The sequence below is a fragment of the Rattus rattus genome, chromosome 3, assembly GCF_011064425.1.
Source record: "Rattus rattus isolate New Zealand chromosome 3, Rrattus_CSIRO_v1, whole genome shotgun sequence".
In the NCBI taxonomy this organism is placed as follows: Eukaryota; Metazoa; Chordata; class Mammalia; order Rodentia; family Muridae; genus Rattus; species Rattus rattus.
The window spans coordinates 143,510,266-143,530,355 of record NC_046156.1 but is presented as its reverse complement, the minus strand read 5'-3'; the positions used below and the strand labels follow the sequence as shown (position 1 = coordinate 143,530,355).

At 48.2% G+C, this 20,090-nt stretch overlaps 1 protein-coding gene across 1 annotated transcript in view; it reads left to right on the top strand.

Moving 5' to 3' along the window:
• The window catches only part of Znf704 (zinc finger protein 704), a 174,552-nt gene extending 155,439 nt beyond the window's left edge, over positions 1–19,113 (top strand). Inside the window, 5 exon segments of the mRNA XM_032898647.1 lie at positions 1,775–1,875; positions 6,015–6,282; positions 7,593–7,697; positions 13,461–13,558; positions 14,459–19,113. Coding sequence (XP_032754538.1) covers positions 1,775–1,875; positions 6,015–6,282; positions 7,593–7,697; positions 13,461–13,558; positions 14,459–14,570 — 684 coding nt within the window. The 3' untranslated portion in view covers positions 14,571–19,113.
• The last annotated feature ends 977 nt before the right edge of the window (positions 19,114–20,090 follow it).

The window sequence follows — 20,090 nt, the reverse complement described above, 5'->3', positions numbered from 1 at the left end:
GCAATACACCATGGGTAAGGCCTCTCAGAAACACCTCAGAATTACTGTGCTTTTAGTATTGAATTCATTGTGGTCATTGTGTTTAGAAACTGTTTGCTGGGCTGAGAAGGTAGCTCAGGTAGTTGGTGAAGTGCTTAAGAGGACTTTAGCTCAGTCTCCCAGATGGAATTAAGAGTCTAAACGATGTATAAAAGCTAGGCTCAACCGCATATGCTAACCCTGGCGCTCAGGTGGATAGGCAGCTCATGGGCTTGCCGGCCCACCAGCCTAGCCTTCATGGAAAGTTCTAAGTCCTGAGAGACCTGCATCAAAAGATGAGGTAGGTGATGTCTGAGAAACAGCACCCAGGTTGTCTTCTCTCCTCTGTTCACTCGCCTTCCCGTGCACACACCCATGTCCCCCTCACACAGTAACACAGCCACAGAAAGGACAACTTACTATTGCTAAGTTGTTCCGAATTGAGTTGTCTTGCATGTTGCATAACAAAGTGTTTCAGTGTTACCAGACTTCAATGTTCAGGCAGTAGACATAGCTCAGCAGGTAAGGACACTTGTCCACCTGAGCCTGAAGACGGGTGATTCCCAAGACCCACATGGTAACAAGACATCCGACTCTCGGCTTCCACGTGTAAACCATGGCCTAGGAACAACCTCTGTCTCCATCACAGTTCTATTGCTGTGAAGAGACGCCATGGCCGAGGCACTCTTACGAGAGAAGGCATTTGGCTGGGGGCTTGCTTATAGTTCAGAGGTTTTTTTGTTATCGCCATGGCAGAGAATGGCAGCATACAAGCAGACATGCTATTGTGGAACTAGCTGAGAGTCCTAAGTCTCGATCCACACGCAAAGAGAGACTGGGCCTGCTGGTCTGGGCTTTTGAAACCTCAAATCCTAGTCTCAGTGACACGCCTCCTCCAGCAAGGCCATACCTCCTAATCCTTCTCAAACAGTGCCACTCCCTGATGACTGAGTGTCTAAATCTATGCCCCTCAGGGAGCCATTCTCATTCAAACCACTGTGCCCTCACGCCCATCCATACATACATGTAAACATACAAACTGAATGAAACTTCATTCCAGGGCTCTGGTTATGTAGTGCGGTGCAGAGCACTTGCCTAGCATGTCCAAGCCCTGAGTCCCATCCAAGCACTGCAAAACTTTAAAAACCGCAGGCCAGGCATGGTGACAGTAATTGCAGGACAGCGGATACAGTGGGTGATTGTCCCTGATGCTGCTCTGCTGGCCCGGTCCATGGCATCATTGAGGCCTCACACTCATCTTAAGAGGCTACATTACCATTCCTATCTTATGATCAAGAGCAGTGTGGTGCCTCGTGAAGCACATGGTGAGCACTTGGAAAATGCTAAACCCTCATGGAAGAGTGTTGTGTGATTGTGTGCTGGGATGACGTCTGGCTTCTGCAGCAGATCCCGGCTTTGCTCCTTGACTCTCTGAAACTCTGTAACATGGAGGCCACTGACAGCATCCGTCTTTGGGGATCAAGTACTTAGAATAGCACTTTCCCCCTATTTAGTCTAACTGCTGTCAGGGCAGCCCAGTGCCCGGGGACACTGTGAATGTGACTTAAATAAGCAGCAGAGCTGGCTCTTATGAAGAAATGGATGTGGTCTGGGCTCGCCCAGCTCTTCACCAGCTCAGTTGCCCAGAACATGGCGAGCGCTTACTTTTCCTAGCGAAGGAAATGAACAGTGCAGACAAGAAGGTGACTGGATGGATTTGCTGGCATTGTGATGTTGTCTTTTCTTCTTCCCGTAGAACTCCATGAAGGTGATGTTCAAATGCCTTTGGAAGAACTGTGGCAAGGTGCTGAACACGGCAGCAGGCATCCAGAAGCACATCCGGGCCGTCCACCTCGGGTAAGGCAGCCCCTCTTCCCTTTGGAGCTGGCGGAAGCCTCTCAGCGCAGCCCCACAGGCAGGCACCTGGCCTCAGACGCTCAGACACAGCTCCACCTGTGCCTCAAGCTCTTCCTGGTTCCTACAGCAGGGCGATCCTGCCGATAGTCAGCCACTGCGTCACCAGGTCACCAGGCCGCAGAGCCTCCTAAACTTCTGAGTCACCGTATGCTAGTTCTCACTCTGAGCCCTAGGTCCATCTAAAATGGACAGTGTCACCCGTGAGGGTCAAAGATAAACTATGTGCAAGAGACACAAAGCATAAAACACACCACAGGGCTCTGCCCCGCAAGTTGTGACTGTGCGTGAGCACCTCGCGTCTGTACAATGAAATGTGCATTCATTTTTGCAGTAATTGACATTCTGACCTAGAACCTCAGAAGCTATCACACACCTTTGTCAATGAAGCCTGGTGATAAGGTCTGGCTCTGCCTGCTTCTCAAATGATGTTTTCTTCGTAGGCCATAACAACCTTCCTAGGCACGGAACAGTTGTGATTAGCATCATGCAGCTGGGCTCACAGCCAGGGGCAGCAGAGGGTTAACTGTTCCTGCTTTAGTCCTGAGTCTGTGTCGTCCATGTATCTAGGGCTTAGTAGGGACCCTGTGTGACCGTAGTTATCACAAGTGTGCATAAAGCAGACATTACCACCTGAGTGGGTCTGTGTGCTCCATACAGAAGGGTCCTTTTGACAAAAGGGCTGTGGAGGAATCGGGCCGGTGCCTCCTTAACCAGAAAGAAGCATGCTTGGAAAGTGTGTACTCTGAAAACTGGTGTGGGCAAGCCACAAATCCTGTGCAGGCTGCCAGAGTCACACGCCCTGAAAGTGTCAGTAACTATCCGAACCTGGAAATTTCAGTGCAGAGTATACGGTCTCATCCACCATGCCACAACTGCCTCTATATCCCTCAGTCATACTGTCCTCGGTAGGTGTCTGCTCAGTGCCACGTCCACTGATTATGTGTGCAGTGGTTCAAAGAGCGACAGAAGACACAGCCCTGGAGAATCAGTCATGAGAAGACAGAGGCCTTCAGAGCTACAGAAGCAAGCCGTAGAGATGGCTCAGGGACGAGGGTTCTCAGCACAAACACTGATACCCAGGAAATCAAGGCCCCTCTTGAGGTCTACGCCTCATTATTAAAATAATTTAAAAAGTCTCAAACGGAAGCTTTGACAATTTCATTAGAATTTAAAAGGACCCCAGGACAGGCAAACTATAAATTTCAGCTGCTGTGTGCTAGAGAAAGAATGGAGATAAGACGGATTAAAACGCAAACAGAAGTTAAGTCAGCATGGAGGGCAGCCACTCGGCTGTAGGCAGCACTTGGTGAGGACTGGGGCCCTAAAGAAGGAGAAAGAGAGGCTGAGGTGTGAGGAAGAGCTTAGTCCCTGCAGCTAAAGAAAGGGGCAGAGAAAAATGAGTGAAAGTCAGGACTCAGAAAAGTGGGCAGTCGCCGAAGCTCAGAGTGGCATGTGGGAATTCTGGGAAGGTGGAATAGAGTGCCTTGTTAAGGGGCTGGATGTGATGGGGCACACTTCTAATTCTAGCACTCAGGGAGTAGAGGCAGATGGAACTCTGTGATTTTGAGGTAAATCCCAGGACAGCCAGAGCTAAAGAAATACACCCTGTTGGAAATAAATTAATTACTCTATCTACCCATAACAAAGATACACTGTCCAGGTATTTTATTTATAAGCCATAAGCCTAGATTGGGCAGGTTTGGGGCTATTCTCACTTATTTCCCAGCCATAATTCCCATGTCATGTGCTGTTTTTTCTGGCCAGGTGCATAGCATATCATAGCACATCTCCTCTCATGGTGGCCTCCTCCACCTCCGTGTCCTCTCTTCTTCTCCATTCTCTCTCCCTGCAAAACCCTCACTGGATCCTCAAGTCCCATTTCTTCCTCTTGCCCTATCATGGGCTCTGGCCTTCTATTGACCATTTAAATTGGGGAGCAAGGTTTACACAGCATCACTTGAGGTACATGTAGGGGGCGACCAGACCTTGAGAGCCAGTGTTGAGCATTAGAAGACAAGCAGCATCAGACTAACCCACTACACCCTGTATCCCACCAACTCCCCAATATGTTCAAAGGAACAATTATTCCGTTTATCTGTTTAATGTGGCTGAGGTGAACTGTTCTTGCTAGGAGTGATTGTACCTTCCTGAGAGGGTGATTCCTGATTGACCAGCCCAGCTGTACTCTGAGGTCAATTCTCCACCCAGCTAAAGATTTCATTCTCCTGACCAGAAGAAGTACTTTGCTCTTAATGGGTTTTGAATGCTGCTGTGTTTTAAAGAAAAGGGAAAAATTATAAAAAATATAGTAAGGCTCAAGGGACAGATGCTCTTTGAGAGAACATAGAACCCTATCACGTGAGCCCTGGTGCTCTTCAGGGCTGCAGATGACAGCATCTGCCTCCAAGGCCTTTCCTCCGGCACTTTCCACCGCCCTCACCCTTCACACGAGAACCACCGTGAGCCTTTCAAACCAACGTCCATTTCCTAAACATCCCGGGGACCTCGGTAACCTCCACAATCACTGAGGGCAGCCAGGCCCTGCCCGATCACACCAGCCCTCATTCCAGAAGCTCACCCCTGGCGTATTAGCTACTCTTCTGTTACTGTTGTGATGACACACTGTGACCAAAGCACCTGAGAGAAGGAAGAGTTTGTTTCAGCTTACAGTTCCAGATGGCTAGAGTCCACAATGGAGAGGAAAGCACAATGGCAGATGGGGGGAGCTGGAAGCAAAGAGAGCAAGCAGGAAGTGGTTGAGAGCAAGCAGGAAGTGGTTCAGGCTGTAAATACTCACAGACCACCTCAGTGATAGATTTCCTCCAGCAAGGCTATACTTCCTAAAAGTTATATAACCCTCCAAACAGCACCACCAGCTGGGGAGCAAGTGTTCAGATACAGGAGCCTGTGAGGGACATTTCTCAGCATCCCCACCACCTGCAGGTCCTGCTTTCCTCCAAAGCCTCAGCATGCAGGTGGGTACTTACCTGACACTTCTAAACAGCCTATGTAAAAATCAATACTCTTCCCAACCATGGGCCTCTCTCTGAAGGGCTCTCAAATACTGCTTAATCTTTTTTTCCCCATGACTTAACAAAACCTCATAAACTAAGTGGCTGTTTATTAGGGATTTCTTGGACTATAGAAGTCCTATAAAAGTCCCATGGAGCCAGGTGGTAGTGTCCCACTCAGGAGGCAGAGGCAAATGGATCTCTAAGCTCAAGACTAGCCAGGGCTACACAGAGAAACCCTGTCTCAAAAAAACCAAAACAAATAAAAAAAAAAAACCATAAAAACCAAATTTACCATCAAGGCATAGTCTTCTTGTTGTTGTTGTTGTTGTTTCCTGTTAGGAAGTAGAATGTTTTATATGTAGTGTATTCTCCATAAATTGTTCTCAGATTAGTAAATAAATGATGGGTAGGTAGGTAGATGGGCGGGTGGCAGGTAGACTGCTTTCTGAAGCTTACTCTAGTTCTCTAGTTTTCCTTGCTGTGGTATAGTACTGGATGCCATGGAAGTTGAAGGCAGGCATGGTAGTTTATTTGACTCGTGGTTCTGGATGCTGGGTCATGCTGCACCGTGACCATAGGGCAGACATCTCCCCAGCGTCTGGCGAGGGTGCCCTCACTGCATCTGAACCTGATATGGTCAGACAAACCAAGGCCGTGAACTGGTTTTCCTTTCAGAACCACTTGTGCCAATGTAGTAGCCCATCTTCTTACCATCATGCCCCGTCCCCATCTTGTCATCCCGCCCTGCCCCTCTTCCCCAATCCTCTTGACCCTTCCTAATTCTGATTGCTTTTCAAAGACCCTCTTCCCAAATGCCATTTTAACATGAGGATTTGGAAATTAAGTTACTAACAGTGCTGGTTGGAGGGCGCATTTAAATCAGAGCAGAAGCTGATGAAAACCTTCTTCAAATGGGTTAATCTTCAAATGGGGTGGCTGAGTGTCGCAGGGTAAGGTAAGGTCGACAGACCGACAGCAGCTATTCCAGGTGGAGAGAACGGTCTGCACAAGTTGGAGGCGAGAGGACAGATCTCTGAGCATCTGCTCTGCTCTCTCCTGCCCTAGGCGAGTGGGGGAATCTGACTGCAGTGATGGGGAAGAAGACTTCTACTACACGGAGATCAAGCTCAACACGGATGCAGTGGCTGAAGGCCTGAACAGTGTGGCCCCGGTTTCGCCCTCCCAGTCCCTGGCTTCACCTCCCACGTTTCCCATCCCAGACTCCAGCAGAGCAGAAACTCCTTGTGCCAAAACAGACACTAAGCTGGTGACACCGCTGAGCCGCTCAGCCCCCACCACCCTCTACCTCGTGCACACTGACCATGCTTACCAGGTGCGTGCTAAGGACCACACTCAAAAGCAGTAGCGGTCAGGCCTGGGACAGCAGGCTAACACGCAGCAGCCAGCAACTCTGTCGCGTTTTCTATTTTTCCTCTTTGCCAGGATCTCAAGCTATAAGTGGTGGCTCGTGACTATAATCCCAGCGCTGAGAGGCTGAGGCAAAGGTTCATGAATTCAAGGCCAGGGCTGGGCTATGGAGTTTTAAGGGTAGCCTGAGCTACATAGTTATAACCAAGTCTTAGAGAACCAAACCAACAGCAAAAATGGTCTGTTGGCCCAGGGCTATACTCTTGGTCACTCTGGAGGCCAGGTACAAAACCACTGTTACTAGCTGAAATATTTGTAATTAAAAACAAACAAGTAAAAACAAAAAACACTAAGCCTGGAGAGGAAAAATACAGACTTGAGTCTTGTCATCTCAGCTCTGTTAATTTGCTTAATTTTAAGATTTTTAATTTTTTTCTTTCATTTTTATTTTGTGTGTACATACTTGTATATGCACATACACTTGACACATTGCCTATGTAAAGGTGAAAACAAAAACCTTCCTCTCTGGTCCTGAGGATTGAACTCAGGTCTTCAGCCTTGTCTGCAGGCTCCTTTCCCTGCCGAGCTATCTCATCAGCCAAGTCTTTAACCATGTTCATAATACATGCTGTGCAATGACCATCATTGTATCCATTTTCTTAGATATGAGATGTCTAATGAGCAAAATAATGAGAATTATAATGCATATCAATCCCTAAATTGCACTCTTTTCCAAATTTATTGTTTAAGGTATTTCCTAATATGGTATCATATTTTTACATACATCCAAAAACAGGTATATTTGATTAATTTTCAGAAATTCACATCCAAAAATCCATCTCATACCTCAGGTAGATTTCCTTATATGAAAGGCTTCTTTCTGGCTACTCTTTTTGACCCTCTTTAGTCCCTACCTGTTGGCATATGTAACCAGAGTAGCCCTGTCTGTTCCTACAGCCCAGTGTTAGTAATGAGAACTAAGAAGCTGTGGACAGTCACTCTTTCAAACAGCTTTTTCTGCTTCCTGTCTCTCAGGGCACGCCCCAGTGACTAATCCAATCATTCTGACAGCTTTCTCTGGTTTCTGTCTCTCAGGCCACACCCCGGTGACCAGTCCAATCACTCTCACAGCTTCCTCTGCTTCCTGTCCCCCAGGCCACGCCCCAGTGACTAGTCCAATCACTCTCATAGCTTTCTCTGCTTCCTGTCCCCCAGGCCACGCCCCAGTGACTAGTCCAATCACTCTCATAGCTTTCTCTGCTTCCTGTCTCTCAGGCCACGCCCCCGGTGACTATTCCGGGATCTGCTAAGTTCACCCCCAATGGCAGCAGCTTCAGCATTTCCTGGCAGTCTCCTCCAGTCACTTTCACAGGAGTTCCGGTAAGTACGCAAAGCATGGCAAGGTGAGCCAAGTCAAATGTACACTTAGAGAACAAGCTTTGAGATAGACACGAAAAAGATGGAGTCGGTGCCGGAAAGCGCTGCCTCAAATGGCCTAGGCCAGCCTTGAACGCTATGTAGTCTATGATGACGTTTGAACTCTGCTGATCTTCCACCGCCCAAATGCTGCTATTACAGGTACTCAACATCCGATTTAGATTCCAAAGGCATAAGCTTCTTCTTTTTAAAGATTTTTAAAAATTTTTATGTGTTTAAGTGTTTTTCTTGTTTGTATTTCTGTGCACCACATGCATACACTGCCCGTGGAAAGCAGAAGAGGATATTAGATTCCCTGGAACGGGAGTTACAGATAGTTGTGAGCCGCCATGTGGGCTCCGGAAGTCAAGCCCAGGTCTTCCGGAAGAGCATGCTTTTACTGGCTCAGCCATCTCTCCAGCCCCACATATATATTTCCTAAGTGACACTTAGAGATTTATCTGCAAGGCACCTTGTGATTCACATGGGTGCAGCTGGGAAAAGACGTTTTGACTGACACTTTAGAAACCTAGAAGAAACTATTGGCTGTTGGTGCTATAGTTATGTGTTTGGTTAAATTAGTAGCCTGATTCACACCTCTTACAGAAAAGCCGGCGTTTAAAGCCTGAGCAGTCCATGTCTGAGGGATCATTTGAAAGTAAATGAATGCTAAAATATGCAGCAGTGATCTAGGTAGTACATAAAAATTAGCTCAATATATAGAAGTGATCCTGAGAAATCACTGTGAATTAACTTGGCTCCTGATAGTTCATTTAAAAACTCATCGGATCTTACATAGTCCACAGAATGCCTAGAGACCTCCTGCCCAGCAGCCATGCCCAGAGGGGCGTGACTCACTCTTGAGAAGGTTCAGAATTCGGCTCGCAGTAGCAGATGTTACCTTATTTTCTCTTCCCCACCTTGCCCAGCCCTGGCAAGTTCCGGAGGTTCCCAGCGAGTGTAAAAGCCTCCTGAGACACTGGGCAAACTAAGTTACGCTCTACTCATCAGATTTACCAAACTCCATAAAAGCAGTCAGTGAATGGCCCCCAGCTAACAGGGCTTGGTGAGTGGGCCTTTCCAGAAAGTACTCTTGGGTTGTGATCTTTAAGCACTATCATAAATATAGAATAATTTCAAAAGCCACTGAACAGTGGTGGCCCCATCCACTCTCAAGGGGTGACCTTGGACATTCTCTTGTTAGTTTTACTTGTGGCCATCAGACAACTGAACCATTTCCTCTGGGAGACTTTCTCCTTGGTAGACAAAAAAAAAAGCCTAGCGTGATTTGCCATTTGGCCTTACCTGTCTTCGATGGTTAGTGCTGTCAATTTGACAAAAATCTAAAAGCTCCTGGGAGACAGGCCTGGACATGCTTTGGGGAGATTGTTTCGTGTTAATAGAAATGGAAAGGTGGGGCCGCCGGAAAGGTGGGGCCGCCATGGTCGGCATGAATTCCTTGCTGAGTGTTTAGACAATCCTAGGAACTAGCATTAGGAACTAGAGAAGAGAAGAGCCTGCTTTACCGCTCCTGCTCCTGATTGTGGACACGTTGTGTCCAGTGCTTCCAGTTCCACCATTGGCTTCCCTGTCATGGACCAGGATAAACCCTCTCCAGAGTATGTTATCCCAGAGAAAGAGACTGAGATGCCTGCTTTGACAGGCTGCTGTACTTACTTCCCCTATTCCTGTGACCAGCACCCATCAGTAGGAACTGAGGGCTACTGGTCCCCCCATGGTGGGGAAGCCATGGCTGTAGGTGTGTCTATGGCCCGGAGCAGAAAGGTGAATGGTGGTTCTCCATTTGGCTCCATCCTTTTCTTTTTTCATCCAGGGCCCAGGCCACAGAATGGTGCCACCCACACTCAGTGTAGGTCTTTCCCTCCCACCCAGAGGTGTTTCTAAACCTTGTCAGGTTCACAATGAAGATTAGCCACAGTCAGGCCTAAAGTGAAAGCTACAGTTGCAATTCCAGCTACAGGCTGAGTGTAACCGTTTCTCAGCTCCTCACTTTAGCTCACGGAGACGTTCCTAAGCCATAGGCCATGCTGCTCATCAGCGTGGGAGGAGAGCGTGTGAGGAGAGCTCCCTTTGGTATTCAGTTGAATGCAAGGCCGCGTGCTGGGCAGCTGCATCTCTCTTTGCGTGTGTTGCTTTGATCCACAGACTCAATTAGTTGTTCAGGCTGGACTTTAACTCACTCCACAGCCCCGGCACACCTTGAATGTGCTGTCCTGCCTCCAATCGACCATGTTTAGCTTATGCTCCGTCTGTCTGTGAGAGGGGCAGGTTTGAGGCAGGGTTTCCCTGGCTGTTCTGGAACTCACCGTGTAAACTGGTCTGGCCTCGGATTCAGGGATCTTCTCCCTGCCTCTGCCTCCTAAGAGCGGGGATTAAAGGAGCGCACCACCTCCCAACTCTGCTGTGCTCTTTTTAATTAGACCACGATAGAGACATGGTTCTGGTTTTTAACCAGCTGTCTCTTCTCCCCATTTCTAAAAGTGTCTGTAGGATGCCAGCCAGGGTTCCTTATGTTGTTTGTTTTCCAACAATGAAATCTTAGAACTCTTCCATGGACGCTAGCTGTCGATACCCTCCGTTTCAATACCCACCCGCCCACCCCACCCCACCCCACCCCACCCCACCCCACCCCCCGCTTTTTTTGATTTCCACTTTGGTTTCCAGGGAGAGTGCACAGAAAATAGACGTAGTGTCGAGGTTAACTGGAACGTCTACCTTCCGTGGCCATTTCTCATTTTGAGGTGTGTGTGTGTGTGTGTGTGTGTGTGTGTGTGTGTGTGTGTGTGTGTATACTTTTGTGGGTGGGTGTTGACAAAGATTGTCTTTCTCAGCTGCTGCCCCTCATCGTTTGAGGCAGGGTCTCTGAACCCAGAGCACACATTAGTTAAATGGCCGGCTATGGACTCCTGGGTGGCCTGGCTCCCACCTCTACACCAGAGTTACGGATGTCCTGCGTGGTGCTTTGTCCATTCTGCATGGCACTGTGTTTCATACTCAGGTCCTCGGAATTATGCAGCAGGAGCTTCAACAACAACTGATCCTCTCCCAGCCTCCTTCCCATCTCTAATTTATTCTTAGACGGGAGAATTTCTAGTCTCTTCGGTTTGTAATCTGCTTCGGCCAAGACTTAAGATAAACACTTCAGCAGTCGAGCTTGCTGTTCCTATTTTAAGGTTGTGGGTATATTTTTAAAAGCTTTGTTTGACTCTAGGAAGACAGGAATGTAGCTGTAAAATTATTCCTTAGGATCCTGAACTCCTATCAGTGCTTTCAGAGAAAACAAAGTTGAATGCCCCTGTCCTGCCACTTACTTCCTAACTGTGCGTCCACGCAGCCTCGGACTGGCTCGTCCACTGACTCCATGCCAGTCGGTATGCATGCCCTGAACCCTGTGAAATACAGAGCCGGGCAGAGTCTAGGAACACGAAGCTCCTCGCTCTCCAGTAGCTTCAGATAGCAACTCTCACCATTTTAAATTATGAAGAACATTAAGGATGGGTTTCTCTAAAAATTCCAAAGAGAATAGTTTCTATTTAATGAAAATCTTTTCTGTCCTTGTACTCCCAAACAAATGCCCAGAGGTTGTTGTCCTGGGTTCAATGTACCATTTGTCCCTCATCCCTGAGATCTAGTGTTGAAGAGAAGCCTTGGCCCTTCTGAGCTGTCCCCAGGTCTCCTGGCTTTCGATTTGTTCACGTTTGTGCCAGATTTCTCAAGTACTGGCGTTAGTGAGCCCCAGCCAGCATCCGAGCCCTTCCCAAAGTCTAGCCGTGAAGTCTCCTGTCTGCAGACGCCACAGCCTGCTACCCCTGCTTCTCTAGCCCGAGGCTGAGGAGTGGGCAGGAGCCCTCATTGGTCATCTAAGCGGGAGGTATGGGTGGCAGCTGTGTATTTCCCTGAAGCTGCATGTCCAGCATTGAGGTGTCGACTATTTGCCTCTGGGGAGGGCTCTCAATTTGTAGTCCAGCATTAGAGCTGTGTTTTCACCTGACTTTTTCTAGTGTGTACAGTCAATAGTAAGAAAGGTGGGAGTAGGGGCTCAGGGAGAAGACACACTCGGTGGTCTCTTCTTGTTAAGGTGTATGTGCGTGTGCACTGTCTGGTCTCTTCTTATAACACTAATCCTACTCTCACAACCTCATCTGACTTTAATTCCCTGAAAGGCTTATCCTTTAATACACCTAGCTCAGGATGTAGAATTTCAACATAAAATTTTAGAGGAAGCAGGGAGGCCAGGCATGGTCTAGTTCCAGCACTTGAGAGGTAAAGACAGAAAGATCAAGAGTTCAAGGCCAACGTCCACCACATAGTTTTAAAAAAACAAATGAGGATAGCCTGAGCTACATGATACCTTGTCAAAAAAAAAAAAAATGAGGAGGTGGGGTCCAGCTGGAGGAAGTGGGTTACTGTGGGTGGGTCTTAAAGTTCTTGTTTGCTGCCAGCCTGACCTGCTTTGCAAACTCAAAAGTTGAGCAGGCTGTGCCCAAGCTGCCACCTTGCCCTCTCCTAGCATGGTAGACATCATTCCCTGAACTGTGAGCCTAGATAAAGATCTCCTGTGATCATTTCTGTCATCTATTCCATCTAAGCACAGGAAAAGTAACTGGTGAAGACGCTTGGGTTTGATTGATTGATTTATTTTATTGTCTAGAAATGGTCTGAAATGGGACTGAAAGATTCTTTCAGTCAAAAGTCTTTTCTAGTCCATATGACAGAAGATTACAAAGAAAATTCTCTAAAACACATACAGAAGGGCATGGCAAATCCGAATCCCACCCATGAACTCTGACCCTCGGGGCAGTCATATAACCTTTCTTAAACAATCTCCTCCGTTCCAAAACAGCCCTGTAGAGTGAGGTATGGCTCAGCACAGGGGGTGGCAGGCAGCTAGCGTCGTGGGATGCCCACTGTCCTGTGGTCAGTGTGGAAAACAACAAAGTCAAATCTTCCTATGTGAAACATGTCCCAGATACCGCAAGTGTCTCACTCTCTGCAGAGATTCGCCATGATGGAAAACTACAGGTTAGAGTCCTGAACTCACGGGGAGTCTCGCGCACTCAGTGAGCATGGTGTGGTCACATAGCCTAATGATTATTTATTTATAAATAATAGCATATGGTCCTATCCATAGTGATACACATTCTTTATATTTAGTAAAATGTACTTCAAGGTAGACGTTTGAAAGAGTTTGAGATGCAGGGCAAAGGCTTTGTAGAATGTAGAGAGCTGGCTGGTGAGAACAAGCTGGACAAGCTCGAGGTCTGTCCCTGAGCCCACACAGAGGTGGCACACGACAATGGGCTCTTGCCGGAGTAGACCTGGCCGTGCTGGTTTTCAGTGTTTGGAACTTGGAGCTGGAAACGCCATTGTTTGCTCGGAGCTTACTGGGCTTCGCTGTGGGGGTAGGAAGACAATGACAGAGAAATGTTGCCAACAGAAGCGTGCCCACTCCACCAGTGTCTGGGGCCCGAGGTGAGTTAAATGGCAGTCACACATTAATCCGCACAAGTCCTATCTGGTTAGCATAGCTATCTCGTACCAGCTACAAGCCCTTTGTATTCTTAGCCCCAGAGTTCCTAACCTCAGTTTAGTCCTGACTTCATTTTAACTCAGCATTTGAGAACAAAACCCTCCTGCTTTGGGTTTTGTGCTCCCAGAAAGGAGGAATGGATCTGCTCCGTCAACCCGACTGTCCTTGTTTCCCAGGTGTCTCCGACACACCATCACGCAGCCGGCACAGGAGAGCAGAGACAGCACGCTCACACCACCCTGTCCTCCCCGCCCAGAGGGACAGTCACCCTGAGGTATGACTGCTCCATGCTGCCTATTTCACCTCAAAGGGATGTCCTAAGAAACAGAGAAATAGCAAAGAGGAAGCAAACTATGACCCACTGTAAAATGTCTTCCCAGTCCATGAAGCACGTTTCCTTCCCTTCCCATGGTTTCCAGTGCATAATAGTTAAGGGCACTTGCAGTTTGTGGGATAGACAGCAGTAACCGCTGTCCTGCACTGCCTTCTGTAGGACATGACAATAAGTAAGTTTCCGTCTCTATCCAGGAGAGTCTCCCAGGAAGCCTAAACCAGAATTCTCAGCACTGGCAAGACACTGAAAATTAGGAAGAGCAGTGTTGTTCACTGCTGTTTGGGCTTTGTGTATTTTTCTGGTTGTTGTTGTTTGTTTTGTGTCAGGCAGGGTATGTGGGGGCAGGGACAGAAAATGCATACGGATGCGTGCTGTGGTGCACATGTGGAAGTTTGAAGACAGCTCAGGAGTTTGTCTTGGTGCCGTGTCTCGGTCATCCATCACAAGCAAGCTGGTCGGGGAACTTGCAGGGATCTCTGCCAGCCCCTCCCACCTGGCTGTAGATTACAGGCAATGCTGGCACACGCTGTCCCATCCAGCTCCGATAGGTCCCAAGCATGCACCTCCTGCTTGCCAAGCAGGTGCGCCCAGTCCACCCCCATAGCCCCTTATGCTTACCTCCTTACCCTCACCCCACGGCCAAGGAGACATTTCTACGGATGGGATTCAGAAACAGATTCAGTGCAATGGCCAGAGAAATACCCAGCTCTCTGGGGAGCTCCTACTCCATTCCGGGTGGGACTTTTCTTCTTCTGTTTTCCCCCTTATCCTTCTGAACTCTCCTCAGAAGGCCCACCCAGGTCCTGTCCCTAAACCTGTCTGGTGCTGTCTGTCTTGCAGGAAGCCCAGAGGAGAAGGCAAAAAGTGCCGCAAGGTTTACGGGATGGAAAACAGGGACATGTGGTGCACCGCCTGCCGCTGGAAGAAGGCCTGCCAGCGGTTCATCGACTGAGCGGGGGGCAGGCTCGCCCCAGCCATTCCTGCCTCTCCCTCCAAAGAGAGCTACTCAAGGCCCAGGGAAGGCCCTCCTGGAATTCTAGGAGTATAATTCCTTGGTGAATTAAAGCAGAAACTCAGCACCGCGCTGCTCTGAGAACTGGGCAAGAGCACCAAGCAGGACTTTTCCCTTCGAAGGAAAAGCCAGCTTCCTTCGCTATCATCAGGTCTTAAAGCTGGTCTTCTGTAGCAGCCAAGCCAACCAGGCCCATCTCCCCTAGAGAGAAGGAGATTTTCATAAGCTTTCTGAACTGTGGCACCTTGGAGGGTCTTTGACACCGAGAACGGTACGCCCACAAGCTACACAGTATGAGGTAGCAGTTGTATAAAGGACAGTACCCACCTTGTGAATAGGCCTCTCCCTGTTTTCCGTCCAGCTCCTTGGAGCAGTCCGCACCATGACGTATTTCAAGAAAGAACTTTTCTATGTCTGTTTTGTTTTCAAGAAGGACCCAAGTGGAACCACTGTAAAGACGTTAGCTTGCAAGCTCTGGGTAGCATACGGCCAGAAGTGTTTGGCCGTGGGAATCCCGTCAGCCATCACCTGAGGTCAGGACACCAAGAGGCACTACAGAAAGCATCTGGGGATTGTCCTTGGATGCCAAAGGTTGCACCGACTCTGTCTGCCACGGCTCAGATGAGAGCTGTGCCAGTAGCAGTCTGGTAAGCCTTGATGCTTCCTTCAGGGATATCGCATACTACAGCTTGGATAGTGTGCCCTGCTTGGTCCCGCCAAGATGGTACCAAGACCCTGGGTTAGCATCTTGCTCTCCAACTCCGCCCAGGTAGAAAACTCCAGACTGGCCAGCAGGTCTGCTTCCAGGAGAGCACAGCTGACCTGCCCCTGCCTGTGGGAAAGACCACTGGGGCCACAAGCCAACTGCCATTGTGAGTGCACTTTTCTAGATGTCATGCTTTACACGGCTAGGGGATGAGTTAGTGGACTCGGTGACATATATGGATGATGGAAAGCTAAATTTTGTTGTCTTATAAAAATATTGGAACTATGAATTAAGAATTTGCTCAGAAAGTAACCTACAGGATGCCCAAAAGCAAATGCATCTTAATATAGGACTCTCCATTCGGTAGGGCCAAGGCTTGGTGCCAGCCGTTGGGATGTCTATGCCAGTGGACTTGGCTGTTTGAAGGGTAGAGCTGGGAGCGTCCGTCAAGCCTTGTCAGGACGCTTACTCTCTGCCTGTCCTGCTTACGAGACATGAGTGTCCTGTACCTGTGCATGGTAAGAGCTCCTTCCAGGAGCCGCTGGGTAGGGATGGGGAACATGGTGTCAGCCATATGAATGTTATTGAAGTTGCACAGAGGAAAGCTTAATATATGTCTACAGATTGTACATAGTGCTTTTTTACAAAGTAGAAGTCCTGTCGGAATCAGAGACGCCTCTTTTTATGTAAGGGGTATGTATAGAGGTTCTACAAGGGAACATCCCCAAACTGGTGCATTCATGTATTTTGGCAATTTTATTTTTTAAATCCATGTGGCTTTTTATCACACAAATCAAGGAGAACAGGAAAGAGATCCTGATCTTGTCCTTCGGATACTTAAAAGCAAAACCTTTATCTCGAGAAGAGAGAAAGCTTTATCTGATTTCCCTGTAGGCTGATGATCAGCGTCAGCCATGCCAGCTGTTCCAGATGTTTTGACCTGCAACCAGGAGACGGCATTTTGTTTTTCAAGTCCAGAGCTAGAGTGCTTTACCCTGGACATGTCCTCTCTCCCGTGTCCTGCAGCCTCACTGCCCTGAAATGGTGTTCTGGCTGCTCCAAGAGGTCCTGAGCAACTGTAGATCATGTCCGTTAGCTGCTTGGTCAAGTTCACCATGCGCTTAAGTAATAGGTGGGTCCTAGGCCACAGGGTTCTCAGCAAAGCTCCCTCAGATTCTTTTAATCGCAGGTGAAGACTTTAATCAAAACAGTAAAGTGATGTGAAATTAAATCCAGCTTCTCTTGAAGAACTTCGAGGTGAAGTGATGCTTTCTGCATGAGAGCCGTCCTTAGGGCGCTCAGCTCTCTCCCCCACAAACACAGCCTGAACCTGCTTGTCTGGCAGACCTGAACCTGCTTGACTGCGCTTATTGTCAGCACAGTCACCACAGCAAATGCACCTGGCCTGGATCCCTCGTTTTCTCTAAAGCCTTCACCATGCCAGCCCTTGGGCATCCCCAGCCCTGCCTACGGCCCTAACCTGCAGGTCAGCCCTAGGCACCGTATCCTTTCTTCCCTGGCTTCGAAGGTGCAGGCCAATCCTGAGTGCAGTGCTGGACAGTGTGCCCATTCCCTGTGTGCAAGGGTGCAGTCCAGGGGACCAGAGAGCTCTGGCTGAGATGCAGCTGTCACTGGTTGTATGAGTTACATTTTTAAGTAGTTATTTTGATATTTGGGGAACCAAATGAAGTGCCAAATGAAGCCTGACTTTTCATTTCATGCCATCTCCATGAAACTAAGTTCTTTTAGTGTCTTCATTTTGTGGAGCAACAGAGAAAGGAAGGCTAAGAGTTGGCTGCTAGCCTGAGGCTCTGCGCCCCCAGGGCTGACAGCCCCGTCTATAAAAGGAGCGGTGAGGTAATGAATTTCTGTCCAATGGAAATGTCTGATTCTTCTTCCATGGTGCCCTTTCTTATGAGGAAAAAGCCTGCCACAGTGATTGGCAGGACACCCTCCAGCCAGCTAGGAAGCAGTGTGTGCAGTAGGCGATCGCTTCCAGCCTTAGCCTCCCCAGAATATGGACAGTGAAAGCCGGTGAGACAGCATGGAGAAACCCCCAGGTAGCATATGTGTCAAGGGGGCCGTGCAGGAGACCTACGCACCCTGTCTTCTGCTCATCTTCTTGGGCTGCTCAGCCAAGAATCCTCCATGTCTGCCACAGATGTCCAAACCAAGAGGCTTTGGCCAGGACCGTCCATGCTCACCTTCTCCCACCCTATGTCTGGGAAATGAGGTTCTCTGGACCGGCAAAAGCCAGCACCAGGAAGAAATCAGTGGTTTCCAACCAGAGTGGGCCTGTAGTGCCCACTGACAGCCAGCAGCATGTCCAAGAGGTCCCCTTGAGGAAACTCCTTGCCTCCTGTGACCAAGCCGCAAATAAAGATCATCTGTAGAGAACAGCACTGGCGTTGGACTCTCCAAATTTTGAAGCCAAATTGTTCCCCGTTGCAATTCAAGATGACGAGCGTTGGAGTCAGCCATCCCTGGTATCGGAGTGCACCACACTGTGGCCAGAAGCCCTGGGCTTAAGGTGAGCCAGCCCTGTAAGAGCGTCTGCTTCGTCTCTCACTTCAGCCGCACTGCAAGACAGCGGCGGCATCGACTAGAGAAGGCTCTGAGAAAAGAGGTGACACGATACATACGGGAGAATAAGTTGAGCATGCTACTGTAGCAGAATACTGTAAACTACTCATTCCTCAGGGAAACAAGGATGATGTGGGAAGAGATCTGGAGAACCCCGTGACTAGGAAGATTTTTTTTAACCACCTCAAGTCTTTTCTTGTCAGAACAAGTTTTTCTTTATGTAAACTCTCAGTATCATTTCAAGACAAATCCATGTCAGCTGGACAGGCAGGCGACTTCCGTGAGGTGTGGCCGAGGTACCCCATGCATAACTGTCTCTTTGTAACTGGCCTAAAGCCGACTGATGTGTGAGCCACAGGTGCAGAGCCTGCTGGGTATTCATAGACATGGCGAGGCTTCCTCTGAATGTAAACATAAACAAAAGGCCTTGCTGTTCCCATTGTAATCTTCCGTCTTGGGCTGCTGTTTATTAGCATCCTCTAAGTGAGAGAAAGCTGCCCAAGGCCTGTGGTTTGCTTTAGTTGCATGTTCAGGAGCGCACTGCCATGGACTCCTATGGACAAGGTGCTGCCTTTTCTCAGATCCGTAGGATTTCCACCACCCACATGAGCTGTAGCATTGACCTGTGTGCATATGTGCAGCTGAGTGGAGCCAGCATGGCCCGTCACCGTGACAGGCGGCAGTGTGGGTCATTTCAGAGGCCATGTCAGGCACATGGGTCAACTGGCAATTTTATTTCTGTAAGAAAGAAACCTACCAGCAGCACACAGGTGCCCCCGGTCCTCCTACCCATAGGGATTCCTCCTTGTTACAACCGTTTCTTCCCGCCTTTTCTGAGTTGTAAATAGCCACATGGGAAGTTAGTAAACAAATGAGGTTAGCACTTTTAGGTACCAGTTGTCCTGAGTAACTGTACTCCAACAAAGCAAATATGAAATGAACTCAACTGGCTTCTGCAGGCGGACCCGGAAAAGGCCCGTTTCCAATGACACACATGCTTTAAAGAGAGTACCTATCACAGGGCCAGGGGTCAAAACGGGAATTTTTATCTCCTGTCCTGCTTTGTAAATAGCTCCTTCTTTTCCTAAGACAATCTCATGTTTTATAACCTTTGTTGTGTGTGTCTTGAGAATCAACAATGGTAATGTGTTATGGTAAATGTAACCTTAAATACAATAATAATTACAACTTAAATTTCCAAATGGAAGAAATAGACTGCTTAGGCTTCTGCAAGAGACATGACACTTTTATAATAAGCATTAGAACTTAACTTCTCAAGTTTAACAGAACTGGAAATATTTTACAAGATACCGTGTTTTATAATCACAGAGAACATGAACACTTTGTGGGAAATGACCTTGGTTTTATACATTGTAGCTTATTTTTTAAATGCAGTATTTTAACTGGCAGGAAGTGTAGATACGGCACACAGTTCCTGCTCACAATCCAAGGGCTATGTCTCTTTTAAGCAAGTGTTTGATGCGTATCTTTTCAATTAACCCTCTGAGCAAGGGTAGAAATGCAGGACAGATAGAAAGGTCATTCACAAGAGAAACAATGAAGCAGCAACTATTCCCTCATCGTGACCAGCATCTTTGTGGGGGCGGGGGGACGTCACATGAAGACTCACCTTCCATAGTTTAATCCTAAGATGCTAGCACATAGGCTTCTAGGCCATGGGAGGAACACTCCTCGAGTGTGATATGAATTCTCTTAGGAGTTTTCACCTATGAGAACTATATGCCCACATTTAATAAGCAAACGTCACTTGGTGGTAGTGTCTAAAACCGTGGTATCTATGTTTTGTTCTCACCACTGCCAACTGAGAGATTTTCTCATCAGGACCGTTTGACTCTTGTTTGATTTCACGAGGAAAAATTCACAGGCACATAAAGTTGTGAGCAGAAAGTGGCAGTATCCCCATGGGACGTAAGAAATGGGAGCCACACAAACAGTTGTGAGCATTGCCAAGGCTATTTTAAGCTGTTCCACATCCTCAAGCCCACTCACTGTTATAGAAAACATCTTCCCAAGAGTTTATTGACTCAAAAAGCTAGCCCAGTTCAGCCAAGTATGCAGACAGCTTCAAAACAGAAGCTGAGGTGTGGCGGCTGTGTGCCTGCTGGATAACTTACCAGTTACTCCAGACGTCGTTCTGGCTCTGGTTCCCT